The sequence below is a fragment of the Chiloscyllium punctatum genome, chromosome X (genome assembly GCF_047496795.1).
Source record: "Chiloscyllium punctatum isolate Juve2018m chromosome X, sChiPun1.3, whole genome shotgun sequence".
Taxonomy (NCBI): domain Eukaryota; kingdom Metazoa; phylum Chordata; class Chondrichthyes; order Orectolobiformes; family Hemiscylliidae; genus Chiloscyllium; species Chiloscyllium punctatum.
This window is the reverse complement of record NC_092791.1, coordinates 21,855,529-21,877,423: the sequence shown is the minus strand read 5'-3', so window position 1 is coordinate 21,877,423 and position 21,895 is coordinate 21,855,529. Positions and strand designations below refer to the sequence as shown.

The window sequence follows — 21,895 nt, the reverse complement described above, 5'->3', positions numbered from 1 at the left end:
CTTTGACTGTGACTCTCCTCCTCATTTTTGCACAAACTGCTCAGACAGAATGGCAAAAAGAACATTGTCAGATATAATGTGTATTAGCTTATCACCCATGATCAGCGTGTTTTGTTCTGAAATTGATGCATGTTTTCAGTCCGTCTGAGTGTATCCTGATTAAATAAGTCCTGGAGCAAGCTTTTGAGAGTTTAAAAATAAAGTTATTTATTCCCTCACACCCGGATTTATAATGCAATGTCTCATACATTTGTTCTCCTGCACATACATAAAGATAGTACACTTTTACAATTCATGTTTTACTCAGGCTCTGGTTTACAATCTCCAGTCTCTCTCATGCCAACGTGTAGTTTCGGTGCTTTGAAGTTGAAGCAAGGGTCTTGTAAAGCAATGGATTCTCTGCAGGCCATGAGATTTCTTGCAGTTGAATTTCTCAGGAGGTTGGTTCTCAGATGAAATTTGATTGGACCAGGTTCAGGGTGAGAGTCCTTCTTAACTGGCATCTCCCACTTCCAAGGTCTTGCTGTTAACTACCTCACTCACTTTAATGCCTTGTAGCTACTTCAACAGATGTCTGGTGATCTGTCTGTAAACGGCTTCAGTTTATTTTGGAAGTAGATAACAAGTGTCCCTCATTGTTTGCCTTCTTACAATTTAAAAGCCCTTTTCTAACTAAGGGAGTGGTGGTTATGTTGATTACATATTCTGTCTTGTGGGTCAACACTCCTTGGGATTCAAGTTCAGAAGTCACATGACACCAGGTTATAGTCCAACAGGTTTATTTGAAATAACAAGCTTTTGGAGTGCTGCTCCTCTATCAGGTTATGCTCCAGAACTATTACTCCATCCTCATTCTGTTTCCTTTGGGATGAGTTTTTCTCCAATTTGCGCCATGTCTTTTGGCACACAACTGCCCACAGCTCGGTAATCAGCTTCTGCTGCACTGCATTGTGGCACCCAACTAGGTGAGACATCTTCGTCACTCTGTCTGCTGGTTTGAGAACTTTTGAATCCTGAAAGCAGTAGGTGTCGATTAACCAGATTTCTGACTTAGCTCTTAATTCATCATAAATTCTGAGTACCTTGGTTTGGCCTGGCCTCTTTAAATTGTATTGGCTTGATTATACCCATTTAGCTTTTACAGGTTCTATTTTCTTTTCACCTGTATATAGGTTCTCCTGACTGCTGTAAAGCCCTTTCGCTTTTATTTTTTTCTCTCTGATCCTGAATCACACTATCACTATGAGATGTTATAGACTTTCTCAGCTCCTTGTAACTGAGCATTCCCTACAATGAGGACACAGTGAGGTCTGCAGATGCTGGAGATCAGAGTTGAGTGTGTGTTGCTGGAAAAGCACAGCAGATCAGGCAGCACCCAAGGAACAGGAAAATCGACATTTCTGGCTGGAGCCCTTCATCAGGAATCCCTACAATGGATCTACTCTTTCCATCGGTAAGCTCAGAAAATCCTGACCATTACTACACCAATGACCAACTTATTTTACAAGTAAATTTTTTACTTATGGAGGAAGTTTTAAGTGTTCCCTAAGGTCAGGAGTGGGGATGTGCAATCATCAGTGAAGAATGTTCAGCACCATTCGTGAGTCGTCAGATACTGAAGCTGTCTATTTCCAAATTCAGCAAGACTTGGACAAATATTCAGCTTGGGTTGAAAAGTGGCAAGTAACATTTGTGGCACACAAATGCCAGGTAACGACCATCTCCAACAAGAGAGAATCTAATTAGTGCCCCTTGACATTCAATGGTATTACCATTGCTATATCCCCCACTATCAACATCTTGGAGTTTGTCTATGTGAATTTTAAGGCTGTACACAAAGGCAGTTTTTGGACACCCCTATTTGTACTAATGCTCTTAACCCTTCATTCATGGATGCAGTCATGTTAAGGGTATGCACCCACCTGTCAAATGAATTTGAGGAGTGTCTGAGTGGGATTTGTTTCAGAATTGTTGGCAATACAAATTCATAGACACTTAGGATCGCAGCCTTCACCTGTTCCTAACTAGCAGAACTCTCAGCAGGTAACATAGAATAAACCTCATGTGCATTTCCGACTCACAGAGCATGTATCTTAAGTGTCCAAGGTTCTGCTGGTCATTTTAACTGACTAGACAGTTTTGCAAAGGCTGTGAAGAAGATTTCCACATCCTCTTCAAACTTGGGGACGAATCAGGAAAATGTTAGGAAATTAAAGTTCTTTTTGGGCTAAGGTGATTTAAATTACCACTGGGTAAAGCTGACCCAATCTGTCTCAGTTCCCTTCTCTGCCTGTAATTCTTGCTCAAGCTGGAAAGTATGTTCCTCCACTCCCTTTCTCTCCTGGAATTCTCTCTCTTTCTCTTTGATCTCCCCTTTCCTCTCTTGTTCTTTTGCCTGAAACTCTAGACTCCATGCTACCAGGCAAATTTGAGTTACTTCATCTGTTTAAGATTCTGTATGCTCCACCTAATCAAATTCATGATGAGGCCAAGATGCTCAGCTAGCTTTTTTAGTAACTTGAGGGCTTCTGTGCTTTATTGTGTATATTTAGTTCTACCTGCTTAGTTATAGCCTTCAGCTGTTCCATGTAAATGCTATGCTAATTTTAGTCAATTAATTGTTCATGTTGCACAAACGCTTTTATATTGTACCTTCTTTGGTTAGTATCCACAAAGATTACTGCTGTAATCTTTTTTTGTTTTTGATTCAAACCTTTGGCTATCTCACTTTTCCCTGCTACTTCCAACTTTCTCTTAAAGTCAGAGTTGGCTCATTTACAATGAATTTATTCCAGCCTACAAGTCTGTCATGGACTGAATGTATGTGCTCCCTTACTGCCTATGTTTTGTGATTCTGTCTGCATCTCTGCTTACTGGGTATTGCCACAAATTACTAGGGTTGCTGGAAAATACTTGCAGCTACATTGATGGCTTCTGGGTGGAACTGCCTATGTTTCGTCAGGAAGGGGTGTGTGTGTGTGTGTGTGTGTGTACCCTATGAAATAATTCCAATAGTGAGCTTCGATGAGTTTAAAAATGAACCGGGTTTTATTCTCACACACTTGCCCGGGATTTAAATACCAAACACACACCCCATTACAGTGTGAGTTTCCTGTCTAACAGAACTATAATTCCTTGGATAGTTTACTGCTCTTAAGTCAAAATGAAGGTCTTGTGAAGCAGGTTTCTTGTAATTGACCTTTTGGAGATCGGTTCTCAGATAACTTTAACCGAAACAAGTTAGAGGAGTCCTCAATTCTATCTGCATCTCTGCTTACTGGGTATTGCTACTAATTACCAGGGCTGCTGGAAAATACTTGCAGCTACATTGATGGCTTTTCAGGTGGAACTGTCTGCAAACATCTTCCAGCTAATTTTAAAAGTACACAGCATCATGACTCACTCATATGATTTCTTAAAATGTCAATCATTTTCTGAAAAAGTGAGTAGTATTTGAGTAAATTACATATCCCATAGAACACAGAACATTACAGTGCAGTACAGGCCCCTCGACCCTCGATGTTGTGCTGCCCTGTGAAACCAATCTGAATCCCATCTCACCTAAACTATTCCATTCTCGTCCATATGTCTATCCAATAACTATTTAAATGCCCTTAAAGTTGACGAGTCTACTACTGTTGCAGGCAGTGCGTTCCACACCCCTACTACTCCCTGAGTAAAGAACTTACCTCTGACATCTGTCCTATATCTATTACCCCTCAATTTAAAGCTATGCCCCTCATGCTAGCCATCACCATCCTCGGAAAAAGGCTCTCACTGTCCACCCTATCTAGCCCTCTGATTATCTTATATGTCTCAATTAAGTCACCTCTCCACCTCCTTCTCTCTGATGAAAACCGCCTCAAGTCCCTCAGCCTTTCCTCGTAAGACCTTCCTTCCATACCAGGCAACATCCAAATAAATTTCCTCTGAACACTTTCCAAAGCTTCCACATCCTTCCTATAAATGCGATGACCAGAACTGTACGCAGTACTCCAAGTGCGGCCACACCAGAGTTTTGTACCTTATGTTTCCGAAACTCAATCCCTCCACCACTAAAAGCTAACACACTGTATGCCTTCTTAACAACCCTATCAACCTGGGTGACAACTTCCAAGGATCTATGTACCTGGACACTGAGATCCCTCTGCTCATCTACACTACCAAGAATCTTACCATCAGCCCAGTACTCTGCATTCCTGTTACTCCTTCCAAAGTGAATCACCTCACACTTTTCCGCATTAATCTCCTTTTGCCACCTCTCAGCCCATTTATTTACGTCCCTCTGTTACCTGCAACATCCTTCGGTACTATCCACAACTCCATCAACCTTAGTGTCATCTGCAAATTTACTAATCCATCCTTCTATGCACTCATCCAGGTCATTTATAAAAATGTCAAACAGCAGTGATCCTTGTGGTACACCACTAGTAGCTGAATACCAGGATGAATATTTCCCATCAACCACCACCCTCTGTCTTCTTTCAGCTAGTCAATTTCTGATCCAAACCGCTAACTCAACTTCAATCCCATGCCTCCGTATTTTGTGCAATAGCCTACCGTGAGGAACCTTATCAAACACCTTACTGAAATCCATATACACCACATCAATTGCTTCACCCTCATCCACTTGTTTGGTCACCTTCTCAAAGAACTCGATAAGGTTTGAGAGGCACAACCCACCCTTCACAAAACCATGTTGACTATCCCTAATCAACTTATTCCTTTCTCGATGATTATAAATCCTATCTCTTATAACCCTCTCCAACACACTTTACCCACAACTGAAGTAAGGTTCACTGATCTATAATTAACAGGGTTGTCTCTACTCCCCTTGAACATTTGCTATCCTCCAGTCTTCTTGCACTATCCCTGTAGACGATGGCGACATAAAGATCAAAGCCAAAGACTCGGCAATCTCCTCCCTGGCTTCCCAGACAATCCAAGGATAAATTCCATCTGGCCGAGGGGACTTAACTGTTTTTAGACTTTCCAGAATTGCTAACACCTCCTCCTTTTGAACCTCAATCCCATCTAGTTTAGTAGCCTGTATCTTAGTATTCTCCTCGACCACATTATCTTTTTCTAGTGTGAATACTGATGAAAAGTATTGATTTAGTGCTTCTCCTATATCCTTTGACTCCACATACAACTTCACACCAGTATTTCTGATTGGCCCTAATCTTACTCTAGTCATTCTTTTATTCCTGATATACCTATAGAAAGCCTTAGGGTTCTTCTTGATCCTATCTGCCAACAACTTCTCATATCCCCTCCTGGCTCTTCTTAGGTCTCTCTTTAGGTCCTTCCTGGCCAACTTGTAACTCTCAAGCACCCTGACTGAGCCATCACTTCTCATCCTAACATAAGCCGCTTCCTTCCTCTTGACAAGAGATTCAACTTCCTTAGTAAACCACGGCTACCGCACTCAACAACTTCCTCCCTGCCTGACCAGTACATACTGGATCCGTAGTAGCTGTTCCTTGAATAAGCTCCACGTTTCAATTGTGTCCATCCCTTGTAGTTTCCTTCCCCATTCTATGCATCCTAAATCCTGCCTAATTGCATTGTAATTGCTTTTTCCTTAGCCATAACTCTTGCCCTGCAGTATATACCTATCCCCTTCCAACACTAAAGTAAACATAACCAAATTGTGATCACTATCACTAATAGATTATGGGGTTTAAGGCAGTCAGTGTCTTTGTTTCTGAATGACCCATTCAATTAACAGCTTTTTGATTGGTTTCAGGGAAAGCACTGGTTCACATCAGTCTGGATGCTTCTCTCTGTCCTCTCAAGATGGGGGGAGCGATTCCAATCGATAAAAGAAGTTAGGTGATCTTGGGCAGCCATCCTTTCCATCCTATATGTACAGATTTGAAATGTAAAATAAGTTTCAAGTCCAGAATAGGACTGAGCATGACAGTATTCCATATTACATCAGGGTTACGTTCATCCACTGCAAAAAACAAATTAGTCATTTATATGGTAAATGGAATGTCTTTTCGGCTTAATAGTAGCATGCTGTTAGTGGCAAATGAACACTCATAATGCTTCACATGTTTCTCAGACATTTGAGATACCTTGCCACTCCAGAATAATCAGAGATATACTGGCACTTTTCAGGACTGAAAGTGATGGCTTTAGACGCATACACAGTGAAACAACCTCCAAATTGTTACTGACCCAAAACCTCCAATCAGTGTTGGAACCGCTGCATCTGACACTGACCAAGCAGAAAACTCTGCATTTAACTGGATACTTAAAAACTTCAACTTCTGATGCAGCATTCAGAAGAACTGTCTGGGTGCAGGAATCATGCAGAAAGCAATGAAAAGAATCAAGGCAGCTGGCACACCCCCTCTGTATGGCACTAACTGCTTACCATAAGACAACTTTAGATGTTTAGAGTGAACATAAGTGAATGGATGCACATCTGTGTGGATGAATGACCGAATGATAGGTGGGTTGAAGGGAGAGCTAGGTAGAGGGGCAAGTGAGTTGGACTGTTAATGCTGCAGGAGGGGAAAATGTTGGCAAGAAATATAAATGACAATGCTTACAAGTACTGAGTAAGTTGGTCCAAATTTGTGTGCATGTTGAAAGAATAAATTTCTCCCAAATGGATCAGCTTTTCCAGGGCTTCATAGATGAAGATTATGCAGATGAGAGAAGCAAATGCTTCCTCAGTGAAACGAGTTATATAACAAACAAGAGAGCTTGCATCAGTGGCAACAAGCAAGATACACAGGAAAGATGTCCAAAGTCCAATATTTGCTCTCAAGGACAGGTAGGATAAATTGTAGTCCCTACAAAAAGGAAAGAGATAATCCAATTAAAAGAAATGCAAAATTAAGTCAAATAAGAGGAATATTCTGAATTCTAATGGTCATCTAGACATCAATGTCAGTTTACTAACTCAAGCTGTGCTAATCTTCCCTGCTGTAGACGTGCATACAAAGCAAATATGGTAGCTTTGCTAGAATAGGGGAGTGGGAGAAGATGCATTTAAATTGGGCAGACAACATAGTACAAATGTCTACAAAGTTTAGATCTGCAGTTTTAAACATTTATGTTAGGGTAGCAAATCTGTCAAGTCAGATAGAGTGGGGCTCAACAGGTTTTACTCTAATATGATGAATGCTAATACATATTCTATCTTGCAGAAATTGATATATCTAACCAGTTTCCTTGTTTTAGGACTGAATGTTTTAGGATATTTTGTATTGGAGGTGAAATATCAGTAATGAGGAGTGGAGCACTTTGTGATCTCTTCTTTGGAACCCAATCAAATACTTCTATGGCAAGGGTGAAATTTGCATTCAAGGCACCCTAATCTCTCAAAATAGGCTCTTACTTCAGCAGTCATCCTTAGGATTCTCCTATTGATTTTTCTTATTCCATGTTAAGAACTATGAACTGGAACTCAGCTCAGATGGGATCCTTCTAGTCAACACAGAGATTGTGATCTCCTTGGCCTAAGTGAATTTGTATCTAGGTAGTCTTATAAGATTTGGACCGAAGGTTGGTGCCCATCATAATTAGTCAGACCTAACTAGGAAAGATGCTGAGGCATCTGCACTCTGAACAGTAATTAGTACAGACTGTTAATGATTTACACAAGGTACTTAAGACATCACCATCTTCATTGGAGGCTAAGCAGGAAGTCCTTCCCATATGACCTCTGATATCACATAAGGTGAAGTTACTCCCATTCCAAACCTTTCAAAACTTGTCATACTACACCTCTTAAGTATTTGTCCCAATCATTTTTGTAATCATATTTGAATATTACCTCATCTATTCCACACTTTTCCCATATTATTGACTATGTCTCCACTAGAATAAAAATGTTAACTTGTGCTTCAGGTTTGTTGTCTAATCTTGAAGCAACCCTTTAGAATTTTTCTTCTCCATAATTCCCCATCTTACGTCAAATTTGGTCTATTGTTTTGTGGCAGAAAAAAGTCTTCTAAATTCAATTCTCCATTTCTAAAGTTATTAGCTGTATCTGTTTCCTTCTTTAAACTTTTTTTTTCAGTAAAGGAATTTCTTTCTTGTTTCTGACTCTCTCTATGACTTTTTTTTATTCTTATTTTTTACAATGGGCTTGTTCTGCGTTGGAATTTTAAAAGTTTTACTTAACTTCTGAAAGATCAACCTTCTTTTTCTCTGTGCTTCCAGCAGTATTTTAAATGGTCATCTTTATAAGAATTGTATTCTAAACTGGGATATGTCTCGCTGACCTGTTTCTGCCTTATGTTTCTGTTGGGATTTAAATTTTGGGTAACCATTTAGCTTGAGTATTCTGCACCACTTCCTAAACCTTTTTGTCTTTTTTCATTAAGCCTGTGTATGTTCTATAACTAATCCTTAAACTTCAGCTCACTGGCTGAAACCTAGCATCAGGTCCTTCTGGTCCTTCTGGTAAGAAAAGATTTTGTGCTTTCTGTGCTACTCTCTTCAAGTCTATTGTTAGTTCTTCTTGGGGGGGAAAAGAAATGACAGAACCTATTTTAAGTTGGCTCCACTACAGCAGATGGTGGAATTTGCTAGGTAATAAATCTATAAATCTATGTTCTCAGTAATAGTGCTCATGAGACTATTATCAATTGTTACAAAAGCTCATCTAGATTAGATTAGATTACTTACAGTGTGGAAACAGGCCCTTCGGCCCAACAAGTCCACACCGCCCCGCCGAAGCGTAACCCACCCATACCCCTACATCTACATTTACCCCTTACCTAACACTATGGGCAATTTAGCATAGCCAATTCACCTGGCCTGCGGGAGGAAACCGGAGCACCCGGAGGAAACCCACCCAGACACGGGGAGAACGTGCAAACTCCACACAGTCAGTCTCCTGAGGCGGGAATTGAACCCGGGTCTCAGGCGCTGTGAGGCAGCAGTGCTAACCACTGTGCCACTGTGCCATCTGCTTCACTAATGTCCTTATTGTGAAATAAATCTGCCACCTTTACTGAATTTAGCTAACATGTGACTCCAAATCCAAATGCAGTTGACTCTGAAATGGCTCATCAAGTCACTCAGTTTCAAAGGCATTTAGGGATAAGCAACAAATTCTGGTCTTGCCAGCAACATCTCCAAGTTGTGGATGAAAATAAATCACAACCCCCACATTATCTCCACGTCAAGCCATGCTGCTATGGCACTTTAAAGCTCCTATTCCCTCCACCAGCAACCATGGATCTTTGCTAATTTGTTTTTGGAACCTTTCCCCTCCATGGCCCTTGATTAGCATTCCTTCTGATTTTCTTTCTGATGCATGGACCTCTGAAATCTGTGCGTGACAGCAACTTCTGGAACTTTAAGTCATGCTGTGATTGGCGTGCTGACACTGATCCCCATGCATGGAACTTTAGATCAGCACAGTTTCAAGGGAATGTTGCCCTTGATAGTCCTTATGCCAACCTCTAGTACCCAAACCTATGGTCTTTTATAGCCCCTCTGCCAACCTATGCCCTCCACCCACATGGGTCTTTATACACTCTATGCCAATAGTGCCAATTCATGCATCATCTACACTCCACCACCCTTTGCCATTACACTTATCATGCAAACCCACCCAGTATTCAACATGGGGACACCTCAGGATACATACTGAGACAAGATAAAATAAAACTTTTAAGCATGTTTTGAGAATTCACTATGTTTAAAAAAAATACTCATTGATAAACACCCATCCACTATGCTTATCTTCATTTCATCTCTTAGGAAAACAAATATTTGAATTCATAATCCTACCTCAAATGGTCTATAATCACTTACAGCTGTCAATCAAACTATGAACCAAGAGACTCTGGCTATGATAATGAAAACTAAGTCATGCAGTGCTAATCCTGTAATGATAGCCCTCTCACTTGCTAAAATATTTAAAAATATTTTAAAGTGGTAGGAACTTGAAATGCCTTGACAGCTCAACAGCTCTGTTATCAGTTCCTGGTTACAGCTCAAATGTGTTTATGGACTGTATTCGTATATCTGTTTCAACTATTCCCCATCCCAAAGGGTACCTGACCTCCCTCAAAAGTGTCCTGCAACCATATCCAAAAAAGTATCTTACCTCTTCAAAAGGCTACGCTATTAATTCAAGCAACTCTGCATAGTTTAGACCAAGCCTAATCTGCATGCCATCTTTTCCAGTCCTGGCTGATGAAAAACATATATGACTGGAGGCAGCTGGTGTTTGACATTGGCAGTTGCTGCCATGAACCTGATATACAATATGGAATCTCTCCATACTCTCCTTGCCCCTGCAAAAATGTTAGCTGCCATGTTGAAAGGCAGAGCTTTGAGAGCCACTTTCACAATGACAGGAAAGCTCTCCATATCATAAAAGTTCAGCCTGTGTATTGATGAGTACAATGTGGGGAACTAATGAGAAAGGCACAGAGTGTGACAATATAATGAAACCAAATATATACAGGTAAAATGACAAGAGCTGAAGCATGGTTGTATCTGCTAATAATTATGTTTCTGCACCTAGTTGGCTTAACAAGTTTTCCTTCCAACACTAAAAATTACAACAAAACTTTGAAAAGCAATCTGAACTGCACAGAAGAAAAATGTAGTGTTCAAATTGTTTGATTAATTTAAACAGATTATTGATGTCAGGATTTGTTTCTTTGAGCCAAAACTTTTCAAAATGAAGTTTCAGGCTCTGGAATTTTGAGGTTTGTAAGACAATCCAATTTCTGTTCTATTCCATATTGAGAGCTGGCTTACTGGCACGCTATTTTATTGAATGTTTCTTAACAAAAATATGTTCAACAATGTTAGTTCAGTTTTGATTTGGGTAGCTGGTGTGGTCTTCCAGACATTGGCACATGTGGATGTTCTAATATTTGAAGGGGTCTCTTGGAACTTGTCAATGGTTACATAGGCTTTTTCACTCAGAGGAATACTGGTTGAAGTAATACGCACCTTGCAGTGCTTTGCAGCTTTATAAATGCCTCCAAACAGTAACTTACTTGCAGAATTTGAATAAAATCTTTTCAAACACCAGCACAGGACCTGTACTGCCCAGAATAGTAAGAGGTTGGCCAGCAAAGAGAGAATATGCTATTCCTGTCATGGAAGCCCCAAACAGAGACTCAATTGCACTCTGAAAAAGATGAAAAATATATGTAACCATGACCGAAACAGATAAATTCATTGAAGGAAGTAGGACAAGTCAAAAATACTGTAAGTCCAAACTGACATCCTGGGCTTTATAAATACCTGGATGCATACATCATATTCGCAAGAAAATTATACTACCTTTTCACTAGTTTACCCCAGTTAGAGCATTGTATCCAGTTCTGGGCATTGTACTGTAGGAAGTTGTCAAAACTTTGGAGATGGTGCAAAGGATATTTACTAGAACAGTACCCAATATTTGGTAACTCAGTTATGTGGAGAGGTTAAAGTATAGGGGAGCAGAGAAGGTTGAAGGGAGATTTAATAGAGGCATTCAAAGTTCTGAGGGTGATTTGATAGAATAAATAAGGAAAACATTTTCAGAAGGATTAGGAACCAAAGAAAACATAATTAAGATGACAGGCAAGACATAAAATACAGGAAGGCAGTGAAGAAAATAGATTTTAAGAAAGTTATAACCTGCAATGATTTGAAAGGTGGTGGAAGCAGACTTAATAGTAACTTTTTCCAGAGAGGATTGAACATGCACAGTGGAACTACATGTTGGGGTCCAAAAAGTGAAGTAATCATATAGGTGAATTATGTTAATAAGATAACTTTTAGTTTTTCCTATTTTTAACAAGCAAAATGACAATTTAACTAAAGATTTACCTCTTTTGGGAACCATGAGGCACCCATGCAAAAAGTGAATTATGGTATTTGAATCACATGATAATTGACTTCCATTGTACTTGAAAATAAGAAATTTGCAAGGCTATGGAAAGAAAGTGTGAGAAACTAATTAGACAGCTCTTTCCAAAAGTCTGTGCAGATTTGATGGGGTGAATGACCTCTTTCTATTCAGTAAAATTAGAGGACTGGTTATAAAGAGATTATTGTACAAGTAGGATATAACCAAGCAGCCATTTAAAAAAAAATCTGACAGTCAACTAGTTGCTGCACAAGGTCACAAGAGATAGTAGCAGAAACAAGGTCCCCAAGCTGTTTTTCCAGCTTTCTCTGAACTCTGCTGGAGCACTGCAGCACACCTTAGACAGAGATGTTGGTCAGGGAACAGGGTGGTATGTTAAAGTGGCAGACGACTGGAAGCGCAGGGTCTTGTTTTAGGGCAGAATGTAGATGTTCTGTGAAGCGGTCACCCAGTCTATGCTTCATTTCTCCAATGTAGAGAAGACCACATTGTAAGCAGTGAATGCAGTAGACTAGACTGTGAGAAGTGCAGGTAAAGTGCTGCTTCACCTGGAAGGTATGTTTCAATACTGAGGGGGGAGGAGTTAAATGGGCAGGTATTACACCTTTGGCAGTTGCAGGGGAAGGTGCCATGGGGCATGTTGGGAGTGAAGGAAGAGTGGACCGGGGTGTCCTGGAGGAACAATCCCTACAGAAGGTGGACAAGTGGAGGGAGGGGAATATGTATGTCTGGTGGTGACATCACGCTGGAGATGGCAGAAATGGCAGCTAATAATCTTTTGGATGCTCTTGGGATGGTAGGTGAGGACAAGGGGAATGCTATCGCTGTTGCAGGAGGGAAGAGAGGGGGTGAGGGCTGAAGTTCGGGAGATGGGTCAGACTGAGATGAGGGTTCTGAAAACAATGGTGCTGGGGAATCATCGGTTGAAGAAGAAGATGGACATTTTGGAGGCGCCCTTGTCAAAGATGCACCACTCCACAGTTCCACTTAACCCTCCGGCTCATTCGACATGCTAACAAGAACCTTTTTCCTTTCCTTTCAGGCATCAAGGCCCACAAGATGCAATAACTCGGACACCTATGGCCCTTTGAAACCTTACTCCCCTCCCTTTCCCTTTGACTCCATCCCCTCTGCCAAACCCACCTCCTGTTGTAGATTCACTATCCCTCCCAACCTGTTCTCTGATCCTGAACGTTCTGTACTCAGCAAAGGTCTCAGTTTTATCCCTCTGCATCCCCACCTTAATGAACTTCAGGCATGACATGATGTCGAACTCTTCTTCTGTCGTTTTGCCACTGTGCCCATTTCTATGGGCATGAGTCCTCTCCTTGTCCCACGGACCCCTTCACCCACCTCTAACACTCTCCCTCCACCTGGACCCTTCTCTCTGGCCTTCTACCTGCACTTAACCTGTTCACTGAGAACTGTTGACGCAACATTAATCGCCTCAATTTTTCTGCCCTCCTCACCCAATCCAACCTATCTCCCTCTGAACTGACTGGACTCTGTGCGCTTAGATCCAACCCTGACCTCCTCCGATCTCCCCTGAACCATGACACCACTATGATACATCAGGTCATTGTATCATCTATGGTTACTAATCTCATCTCATCTGGTGATTTCACCCCCCCCCCCCCGCCCACCCCCTGCCTCCAAGCTGATTAGTCCCCCAGCCCCACATAGCTCACTTCTACTTACTTCTGAGAAGTCACAAACAGGACTGCCTGGTCAGACACATTGTTTCAGTCTGCTCCTGCCCCACAGAACTCATCTCTTCCTACTTTGATGAGGTGAAAATGAGGTCTGCAGATGCTGGGGATCAGAGACAAGATTAGAGGGGTGCTGGAAGGGCTCCTGCCTGAAACGTTGATTTTCCTGCTCCTCGGATGCTGCCTGACCCGCTGTGCTTTTCCAGCACCACACTGATCTTGTCTCTTCCTACTTTTTACTCTGTCTTTTCTCCCTTGGTCCAGTCCCTGCCCATGTACATCCGTGATTCCTCTGACACTTTATACCAGTTTTAGAATTTTCTATTTGCAGGCTCCAGCTGCCTTCTCTTTACCATGGACATGCAATGCCTTTTACACATCCATCCCCTACCAAGGTGATCTCAGGGCTCTCTGCTTCTTCCTGGAACAAAGGCCTGAACCGTCCCCACCCACCACCACCCTCCTCTTTTAATTCCTCTCATTTCCTTCAGGTCAGAGGGGTGGCCATGGGTACATGCATGGGCCCCAGTTATGCCTGTCTCTCTGTGAGGGTATGTGGAACATTCATTACTCCAGTCCTATTCCAGTCCTACCCCTAACTCTTTCTCCAATATATCGATGATATCATCGGTGCTGTTTCTCTCCCTCGTCTGGAATTGGAAAAGTTTATTGATTTCGCTTCCAATTTCCACTCCGCCCTCACTTTCACCTGGTCTATCTCTGACTCCTCCCTTCCCTTCCTTAACATCTTTGTTTCTATTTCTGGGGATAGACTGGCCATTAATATCCGCTATAAGTCCGCCAACTCCCACAGTTATCTGGATTATACATCCTCACACTCTGCTTCCTGTAAGGAATCCATTCCATTCGCCCAGTTCCTCCGTCTCTATCACATATGTTCCGATGATGCCAACTTTGACAAGGGAGGCTCTGAAATGTCCACCTTTTCCCTCAATCGAGGATTCCCCAGCACCACTGTTGACAGAGCTCTCAACTGGGTCTGACCCATCTCCCTAACTTCCACCTCATCCCCTCTTCTCCCTCTCGCAACAGTGATAGAGTTACCCTTATCCTTACCTACCATCCCCACCAACATCCACACCCAGAGGACCATTAGTTGCCATTTCCATCACCATCAGATGCACATATTCCTCTCCCCTCCCTTGTTGGCCTTCTGCAGGGACCGTTCCCTCCGGGACACCCTGGTCCACTCTTCCTTCACTCCCAACAACCCCCCCCCCACAGCCCTATGGCACTTTCCCTGCAACTGCTGAAGGTGTAAACCTGCCCATTTACCTCTTCCGTCCTCAGTATCCAAGGACCCAAACACACCTTCCAAGTGAAACAGCACTTAACCTGTACTTCACACAATCTCATCTACTGCATTTGCTATTCACAAAGTAATCTCCTCTACATTTGGAAAACAAAGCATAGCCTGGGTGACTGCTTCACAGAACATCTACGTTCTGTCCTGCAAAAAACTCTGAGCTTCCAGTCACCTGCCACTTCAACACACCGCCCTGTTCCCTGGCCAATACCTCTGTCTCAGGTGTGCTGCAGTGTTCTGGTGAAGCTCAGCATAAGCTGGAAGAACAACCTCATTTTTTGCTTGGGGACCCTGTAGCCCTCTGGACTCTATATAATATTGAGTTCAACCCACCCATACCCCTACATCTACCCCTTACCTAACACTACGGGCAATTTAGCATGGCCAATTTACCTGACCTGCACATTTTTGGAATGTGGGAGGAAACCGGAGCACCCGGAGGAAACCCACGCAGACACGGGGAGAATGTGCAAACTCCACACAGTCAGTCGCCTGAGTCGGGAATTGAACCCAGGTCTCTGGCGCTGTGAGGCAGCAGTGCTAACCACTGTGCCACCGTGCCGCCCTTTTTAGGGCGTGAACTCTCCGATGTCCTAACCCCCGTACCACACACACCAGGCCTAGTTATCACACAGTGTGCCATGGCAGACTCTCTCTTGTTAGCCACTAACAGTCTCCATTAACAGTTGTTCACCTTCCTAGCCAGATCATTATGCACTCCTTTATCTATCCAACTGTTCTCTCTCTATGGGCTCCATCCCCACCTATCATTTACTCATTACCCCCTCCCCTCACACCTTCTGCACATACACTGAAACTTTCCTAGCTACCATCAGTTCTGTGGAAGGGTGACCAGACACAAAACATTAACTCTAATTTCTCTTCACAGATGCTGCCAGACCTGCTGAACTTTTCCAGCAATTTCTGTTTTTGCTTCCCATTTGTTACTGTAACTGAATAAGTCAAACTCCATTGTTAATCTAGATTTTAGCAGGGCTTTAGAGATTGTATTCTATTATTCCACTGATTTTTCTGTGGAAGCAATAAACCAGTGACCTCGATCTCTGTCTTAACTTTTATAAGCTTTCCTCATTTCCTGTAATGACGTGCACAGTCTCAGAATTTGACAAGTTGTTTAAAGTTTAAGAATTTCAAGAATATGACATTTCAAGAATATGATCATTGGTTAAACAATACATAGCAGCGCTGCTAATGCACATCATTACTTTGAATTAATTCAAGTCTCATAATCACTGTTAGTAATACATTTAGCATTCGCGTGCATAGAATCATAGAATGGCTACTGTACAGGAGGCCATTCAGTCCATTGTGTACCTGCCAGATCTTTGCAAGAAAATAGTTATTCCTATCATTCTTGGCCAATCTCCCACCACAACCTTTTACTCAGCTCTACAACATTTACTTTTTAGGTGCATATCCAATTCTCTTTTGAAAGCCTCAATTGAATCTGCCTCCACCATACTCACAGGCAGTGCATTTCAGATTCTGGACACTTTTTAAAAATTCATTTGCAGGAGGAGGGCTAGGCAGTGTTTATTGCTCATTCCTATTTGCCCAGAGGGCAATTGAGAGTCAACCACATTGCTGCGGGTCTGGAGTCGCATATCGGCCAGACCAGGTGAGGATGGTAGTTTCCTTCCCTGAAGGACATTAATGAACCAGATGGGGTTTTCTGACAATTGACAAGGGATTCATGGTCATTATTATATTCTTCATTCTAGATTTTTACTTGAATTGAAATTCCACCATCTACTGTGGCAGGATTTGAACCCAGGTCCCCACAACATTTTCTGGGTCTCTGGGTTAACAATCCAGCAATAATACCACTTAGCCATCACCTCCTTGATGTAGAGTCATACAGTCATACAGCATGGCTAAAGACATTTTGGTCCAACTAGTTCACACCTACCATGCCCCCAAATTAAACTAGTCCCACCTGCCTGTGTTTGCCCTATATTCCTCTAAAACTTTCCTATTCATGTTCTTATGTAAATATCTTTTAAATGTTGTAACTCTACCTGTATCCGCCACTTCCTCTGGCAGTTCATTCCACACACTAACTACTCCCTGTGCAAACAAAGCTGCCCCCTTGTGTCCTTTGTAAATCTTTCTCTTCTCACCTTAAAAATATATTCCCTAATTTTGAATTCCCCCCACCCCAGGGAAAAGACCCTTGTCATTCACCTTATCTGTGCCCCTCATGATTTTAGAAACCACAGTAAGCTCACCCCTCAACCTCCTATGCTCCAATGTAAAAGTTCCCAACCTAGGTTTTTCCTCATATCACCACTGTTTCTTTAGACAATCCCCTTAAACTGGCATCCTCTGGTTCTTGGTTCTTGACTCTTCCACCAATGGGAACAGTTTTTCTGCATCTAGTCTGTGTAGATCACCGTGCACCCCCCTCCCCCCTCACCATGATTTTGAAAACCTCTACCAAATCTCCTCTCAACTATCTTCTAGAACAACCCCAACTTCTCCAATCTATTCACAAAACTCAAATTGGGAAGACAACAGCCTAGTGGTATCATCACTGGACTGTTAATCCAGAGATCCAGGTAATGTTCTGGGATCCTGGGTTTGAATCTTCAAATTTGAATTCAATAAGAAAATTTGGAAATAAGAGTCTAATGATTGTTGGAAAAACCCATCTGGTTCACTAATGTCTTTTAGGGAAGGAAAGTGCTGTCTTTACCTGGTCTGGCCTACATGTGACTCCCAACCCACAGCAATGTGATTGACTCTTAACTGCTCTCTGGGCAATTAGGGATGGGCATTTAATGCTGGCCTGACATCCTAAGCCTGTTAATGAATAAAAAAAACAGATTCTCATACATCTTTTTTGTACCCCTCTCTACAGCTTTCAAATTCTCCCCAAAATGAGGTCATAACATGCCATGATATCTCAGATGAGGCCAAAGCAGTGTTTTTTAAAAATTATTTATAAATTTTATAAAGAACTGAAGACAGGAAATAAGAGAGAAATCCATTTAGCTACATCTCTCTACCTGCCACATATACATTCTTCACAGAATCCCGTCAGTGTGGAAACAGGTCATTTGGCCCAACAAGTCCATACTGACCCGCCAAACAGCATCCCACCCAGACCCATTCCCCTACCCTATTACTTTACATTTACCCCTGACTAATATACCTAGCCTACACATCCCAGAACATATGGGGCAATTTCCCATGGTCAATTCACCTAACCTGCACATTTTTGGACTATGGGATGAAACTAGAGCATCCAGAGGAAACCCATGCAGACACTGGGATAATGTGCAAACTCCACACAGTCAGTCACCTGAGGCTGGAATCAAACCTTGGTCCCTGGCGCTGTGAGGCAATAGTGCTCACCACTCAGCTACCTTGTAGAAGGTTTTTGTTTTTTTTACTGGTTGGATAGATTGCACGTCCATAAGAGACTCTGTACAACTTTTCTATCAATCTGCTTGGATAGAAAGAAAACCAAACCAGTTCAATTGTCAGTGTATAATTCTTCATGCCTGATTTTCCTTTCTGTGCTCTGCCCAGACAATGCATTATATCCAGTGTACAAAGACATAGGTCTACTTTATTGCAGATGACACATTTAATGATCTAGTGACAAGATCAACATATAATCAAGATTTCTTTTTTAAAATCACACTAAACACTTGTACAGATGTTGCTTTTTCTTAAGTAATCACTGTTGTTGAAAGTTCTCCAATTATTTACACATCTCAAATTCTCAAAAGTTGAATTTCCATATGTCAACTTAAAAAAATGAAAACAAGTCCTCTTGTGTGTTGCCTGAGGCATTATTATTTTTCTGTAAAGTATGAGCAATCTTAATGCACCAACATCCTCAATGATCTTACTATGCGTCCTTCTGTTGCTTCACCCAAGAGGCCACCAAAGGTAATTACAGGAGACATGCAGGCACAGTACAGGAACAGGAAGGATGCCACACACTGTAAACTGAAGGCATCCCTAAAATCACTCCAGAAACAGGGCATCTTCCGTTTGACATCAAGGATCAAGCCTCCAAATAGCCTGGTAGAAAGGAAATAATTCACTTTAAATAAAAAATTTCCACCAATTCATTGCCTATTTAGTACTTATTTATTTCATACAATAAGCAATTTATAACAACTCAAACAGATATGATTAAATTGTTTCACAAAACGTTTGTTTCAAATCCAACCCAATATCGAAAGCTTGATAATACTCAACATCAGAAACTTAATATTGCCAACTTCAACGGCTCTCAATGCGACAAACTTAAAAGGGAACTTAAACCTCAAATAAAATTGGACATTTGTTGAAATTAGATGAATGTTGCTAAAGTGAGCAGAAATGATGAAAATAATGCTGGATATCTAGAGCAAGTAAGTCAGCAGAGTTCGAATGAACAGCCCCAACTATTATTAATATACTGCCAGTATAATAAATCAATACGCTGTTTTCCAGTTTTCAAAAGAAATATTTGAAGACCATACTTTGTATTTTTTAAATTCATTTGTGGGATGTGGATGTCACTGGCTGGGCCAGCATTTATTGCCCATCCCTAGTTGCCCTTGAGAAGGTGGTGGTGAGCTGTCATCTTAAACCGCTGCAGTCCACCCGTTGTGGATTGACACCCAATGTCAGTAGGGAGGGAATTCCAGGATTTTGGCTCAGTGACAGTGAAGAAATAGTGATATATTTCCAAGTCAGGATGGTGAGTGGTGTTCCAAAGTAACTGCTGCCCTTGTCCTTCCAGATGGAAATGATCATGGGCTTGGAAAGTGCTGTCTAAGGATCCTTGATAAATTTCTGCAGCATATCTTGTAGATGGTACACATTGCTGCTACTGGGTGTCGGTGGTAGAGGGTGTAGATGTTTGTGGATGTGATGTCAATCAAGTGGGCTGTTTTTTTTCTGGATGGTGTCAAGCTTCTTGAGTACTGTTGGAGCTGCACCCATCCAGGCAAGTGGGTATTATTCCATCACACTCCTGACTTCTGCTTTGTAGATGGTGGACAGGCTTTGGGGAGTGAGGAGGTGAGTTACCTACTGCAGTATTCCAAGTCTCTGACTTGTTATTGTAGCTACTGTGTTTATGTGGCAAGTCCATTTGAATTTCTAATCAATGGTAACCCTAAGGATGTTGAGAATGGGGGATTCAGTGATGGTTACATCATTAAATATCAAAGGATGGTGGTAAGATTGTCTTTTGTTGAAGACGGTCATTACATGGCATTTGTGTGGCATGAATGTTAGTTGCCACTTATCAGCCCAACACTGGATATTGTCCAGATCTTGTTGCATTTCAACATGGACACTTCAGTGTTTGAGCAGTCGTGAATGGTGCTGAACATTGTGCAGTCATCAATGAACATCCCCATGTCTGAGCTGATGATGGAGGGAAGGTCATTGATGAAGCAGTTGAAGATGGTTGGGCCAAGGACACTGCCCTGAAGAACTCCTGCAGAGATGTCCTGGAGCTGAGATGACTGACCTCCAACAAACATAACCATATTCCTATGTGCCAGGTATGGCTCCAATCAGTGGAGAGTTAGCCTCCTGATACCTGTTGTTTCCAGTTTTGTTAGGGTTTCTTGATGCCACACTTAGTCAAATGCAGCCTTGATATCAAGGGCTGTCACTCTCACTCTCCCCTCTGGAATTCAGCTCTTTTGTCCATGTTTGAACCAAGGCTGTAATGAGTCAGGATCTGAGTGGCCCTGGCAGAACCCAAACTGGGCATCACTGAGCAGGTCATGTCTTTGCAAATGCTACTTGATAGCAATGTTGATGACACCTTCCATCACTTTACTAATGATCGAGAGTAGACTGATGGGGCAATAATTGGTTGGATTGGATATGCCCTGCTTTTTATGCATAGGACATACTTGGGCAATTTTCCACATTGTTGGATAGATGATAGTATTGTAACTGTACTGGAACAGCTTGGCTAGGGGAGTGGCAAGTTCTGGAGCACAGGTCTTCAGTACTATTGCTGGAATGTTGTCAAAGCCCGTAGCCTTTGCATCATCCAGTGCCTTGAACCATTTCTTAATTTCGTGCGGAGTGAATCAAATTAGCTGAAAACTGGTATCTGTAATGTTGAGGACGACTGGAGGAGGCTCAGATGGATCATCCACTGGGCACTTTTGGCTGAAGATTGCTTCATGACCTTTTGCACTCCTGTGTTGGGCTCTTCCACCATTGAGGATGGGGATATTGGTGGAGCCTCCTACTCCAGTGAGGTGTTTAATTGTCCATTCATGACTGGATGTGGCAAGACTGCAGAGCTTAGACCATAAGATATAGGAGCAGCAGTTAGGCCATTCAGCCCATCGAGCCTGCACTGCCATTCAATCATAGGTGATAAGTTTCTCAATCCCATTCTCTCACTTTCTCCCTGTAACCTTTGATCCCCTTGATACTCAAGAACCTATCAATCTCAGTCTTAAATATACACAATGACCTGGCCTCCACAGCCTTATATGGTAATGAATTCCATTGATTCACCACTCTTTGGCTGAAGAAGTTTCTCCTTGTCTCCATTCTGAAAGGTCTTCCCTTTACTCTGAGGCTGTGCCCTTGGGTCCTAGTCTCTCCTACCAATGGAAACATCTTCCCAACATCCACTTTGTCTAGGCCATTCAGTATTTTTTATGTTTCAATTAGATCCCCCCTTATCCTTCTAAACTTCATTGAGTATAGACCCAAACTCCTCAAACATACCTCCTATGTTAAGCTTCGTATTCCTGGGACCATTCTGATGTACCTCCTCTGAACAAACTCCATGGTCAGTACATCCTTCCTGAGATATGAGGTCCCAAACTGCACATAGAACTCCAAATGTAGTCTGACCAGATCCTTATAGAGCCTCAGAAGGACATCCCTGCTTTTATATTCAAGTACTCTCAAAACAAATGCCATCATTGCATTTGCCTTCCTAAATACTGACTCAACCTGCACGTTTACCTTGATAGAATCCTGGACTAGAACTTCTAA

At 42.0% G+C, this 21,895-nt stretch overlaps 1 protein-coding gene across 3 annotated transcripts in view; it reads right to left on the bottom strand.

Annotated features, from left to right (window-relative positions):
• LOC140471127 (electroneutral sodium bicarbonate exchanger 1-like) overlaps positions 1 to 21,895 on the bottom strand; it is a 767,860-nt gene that overhangs the window by 92,398 nt on the left and 653,567 nt on the right. For all 3 annotated transcript variants that reach the window (XM_072567015.1, XM_072567017.1, XM_072567016.1), the window contains exons 12-14: positions 18,769 to 18,943; positions 10,992 to 11,125; positions 6,564 to 6,809 (exon numbers count right to left, since the gene is read on the bottom strand). In XM_072567015.1, coding sequence (XP_072423116.1) covers positions 6,564 to 6,809; positions 10,992 to 11,125; positions 18,769 to 18,943 — 555 coding nt within the window. The remainder of the gene's footprint in view (positions 1 to 6,563; positions 6,810 to 10,991; positions 11,126 to 18,768; positions 18,944 to 21,895) is intronic.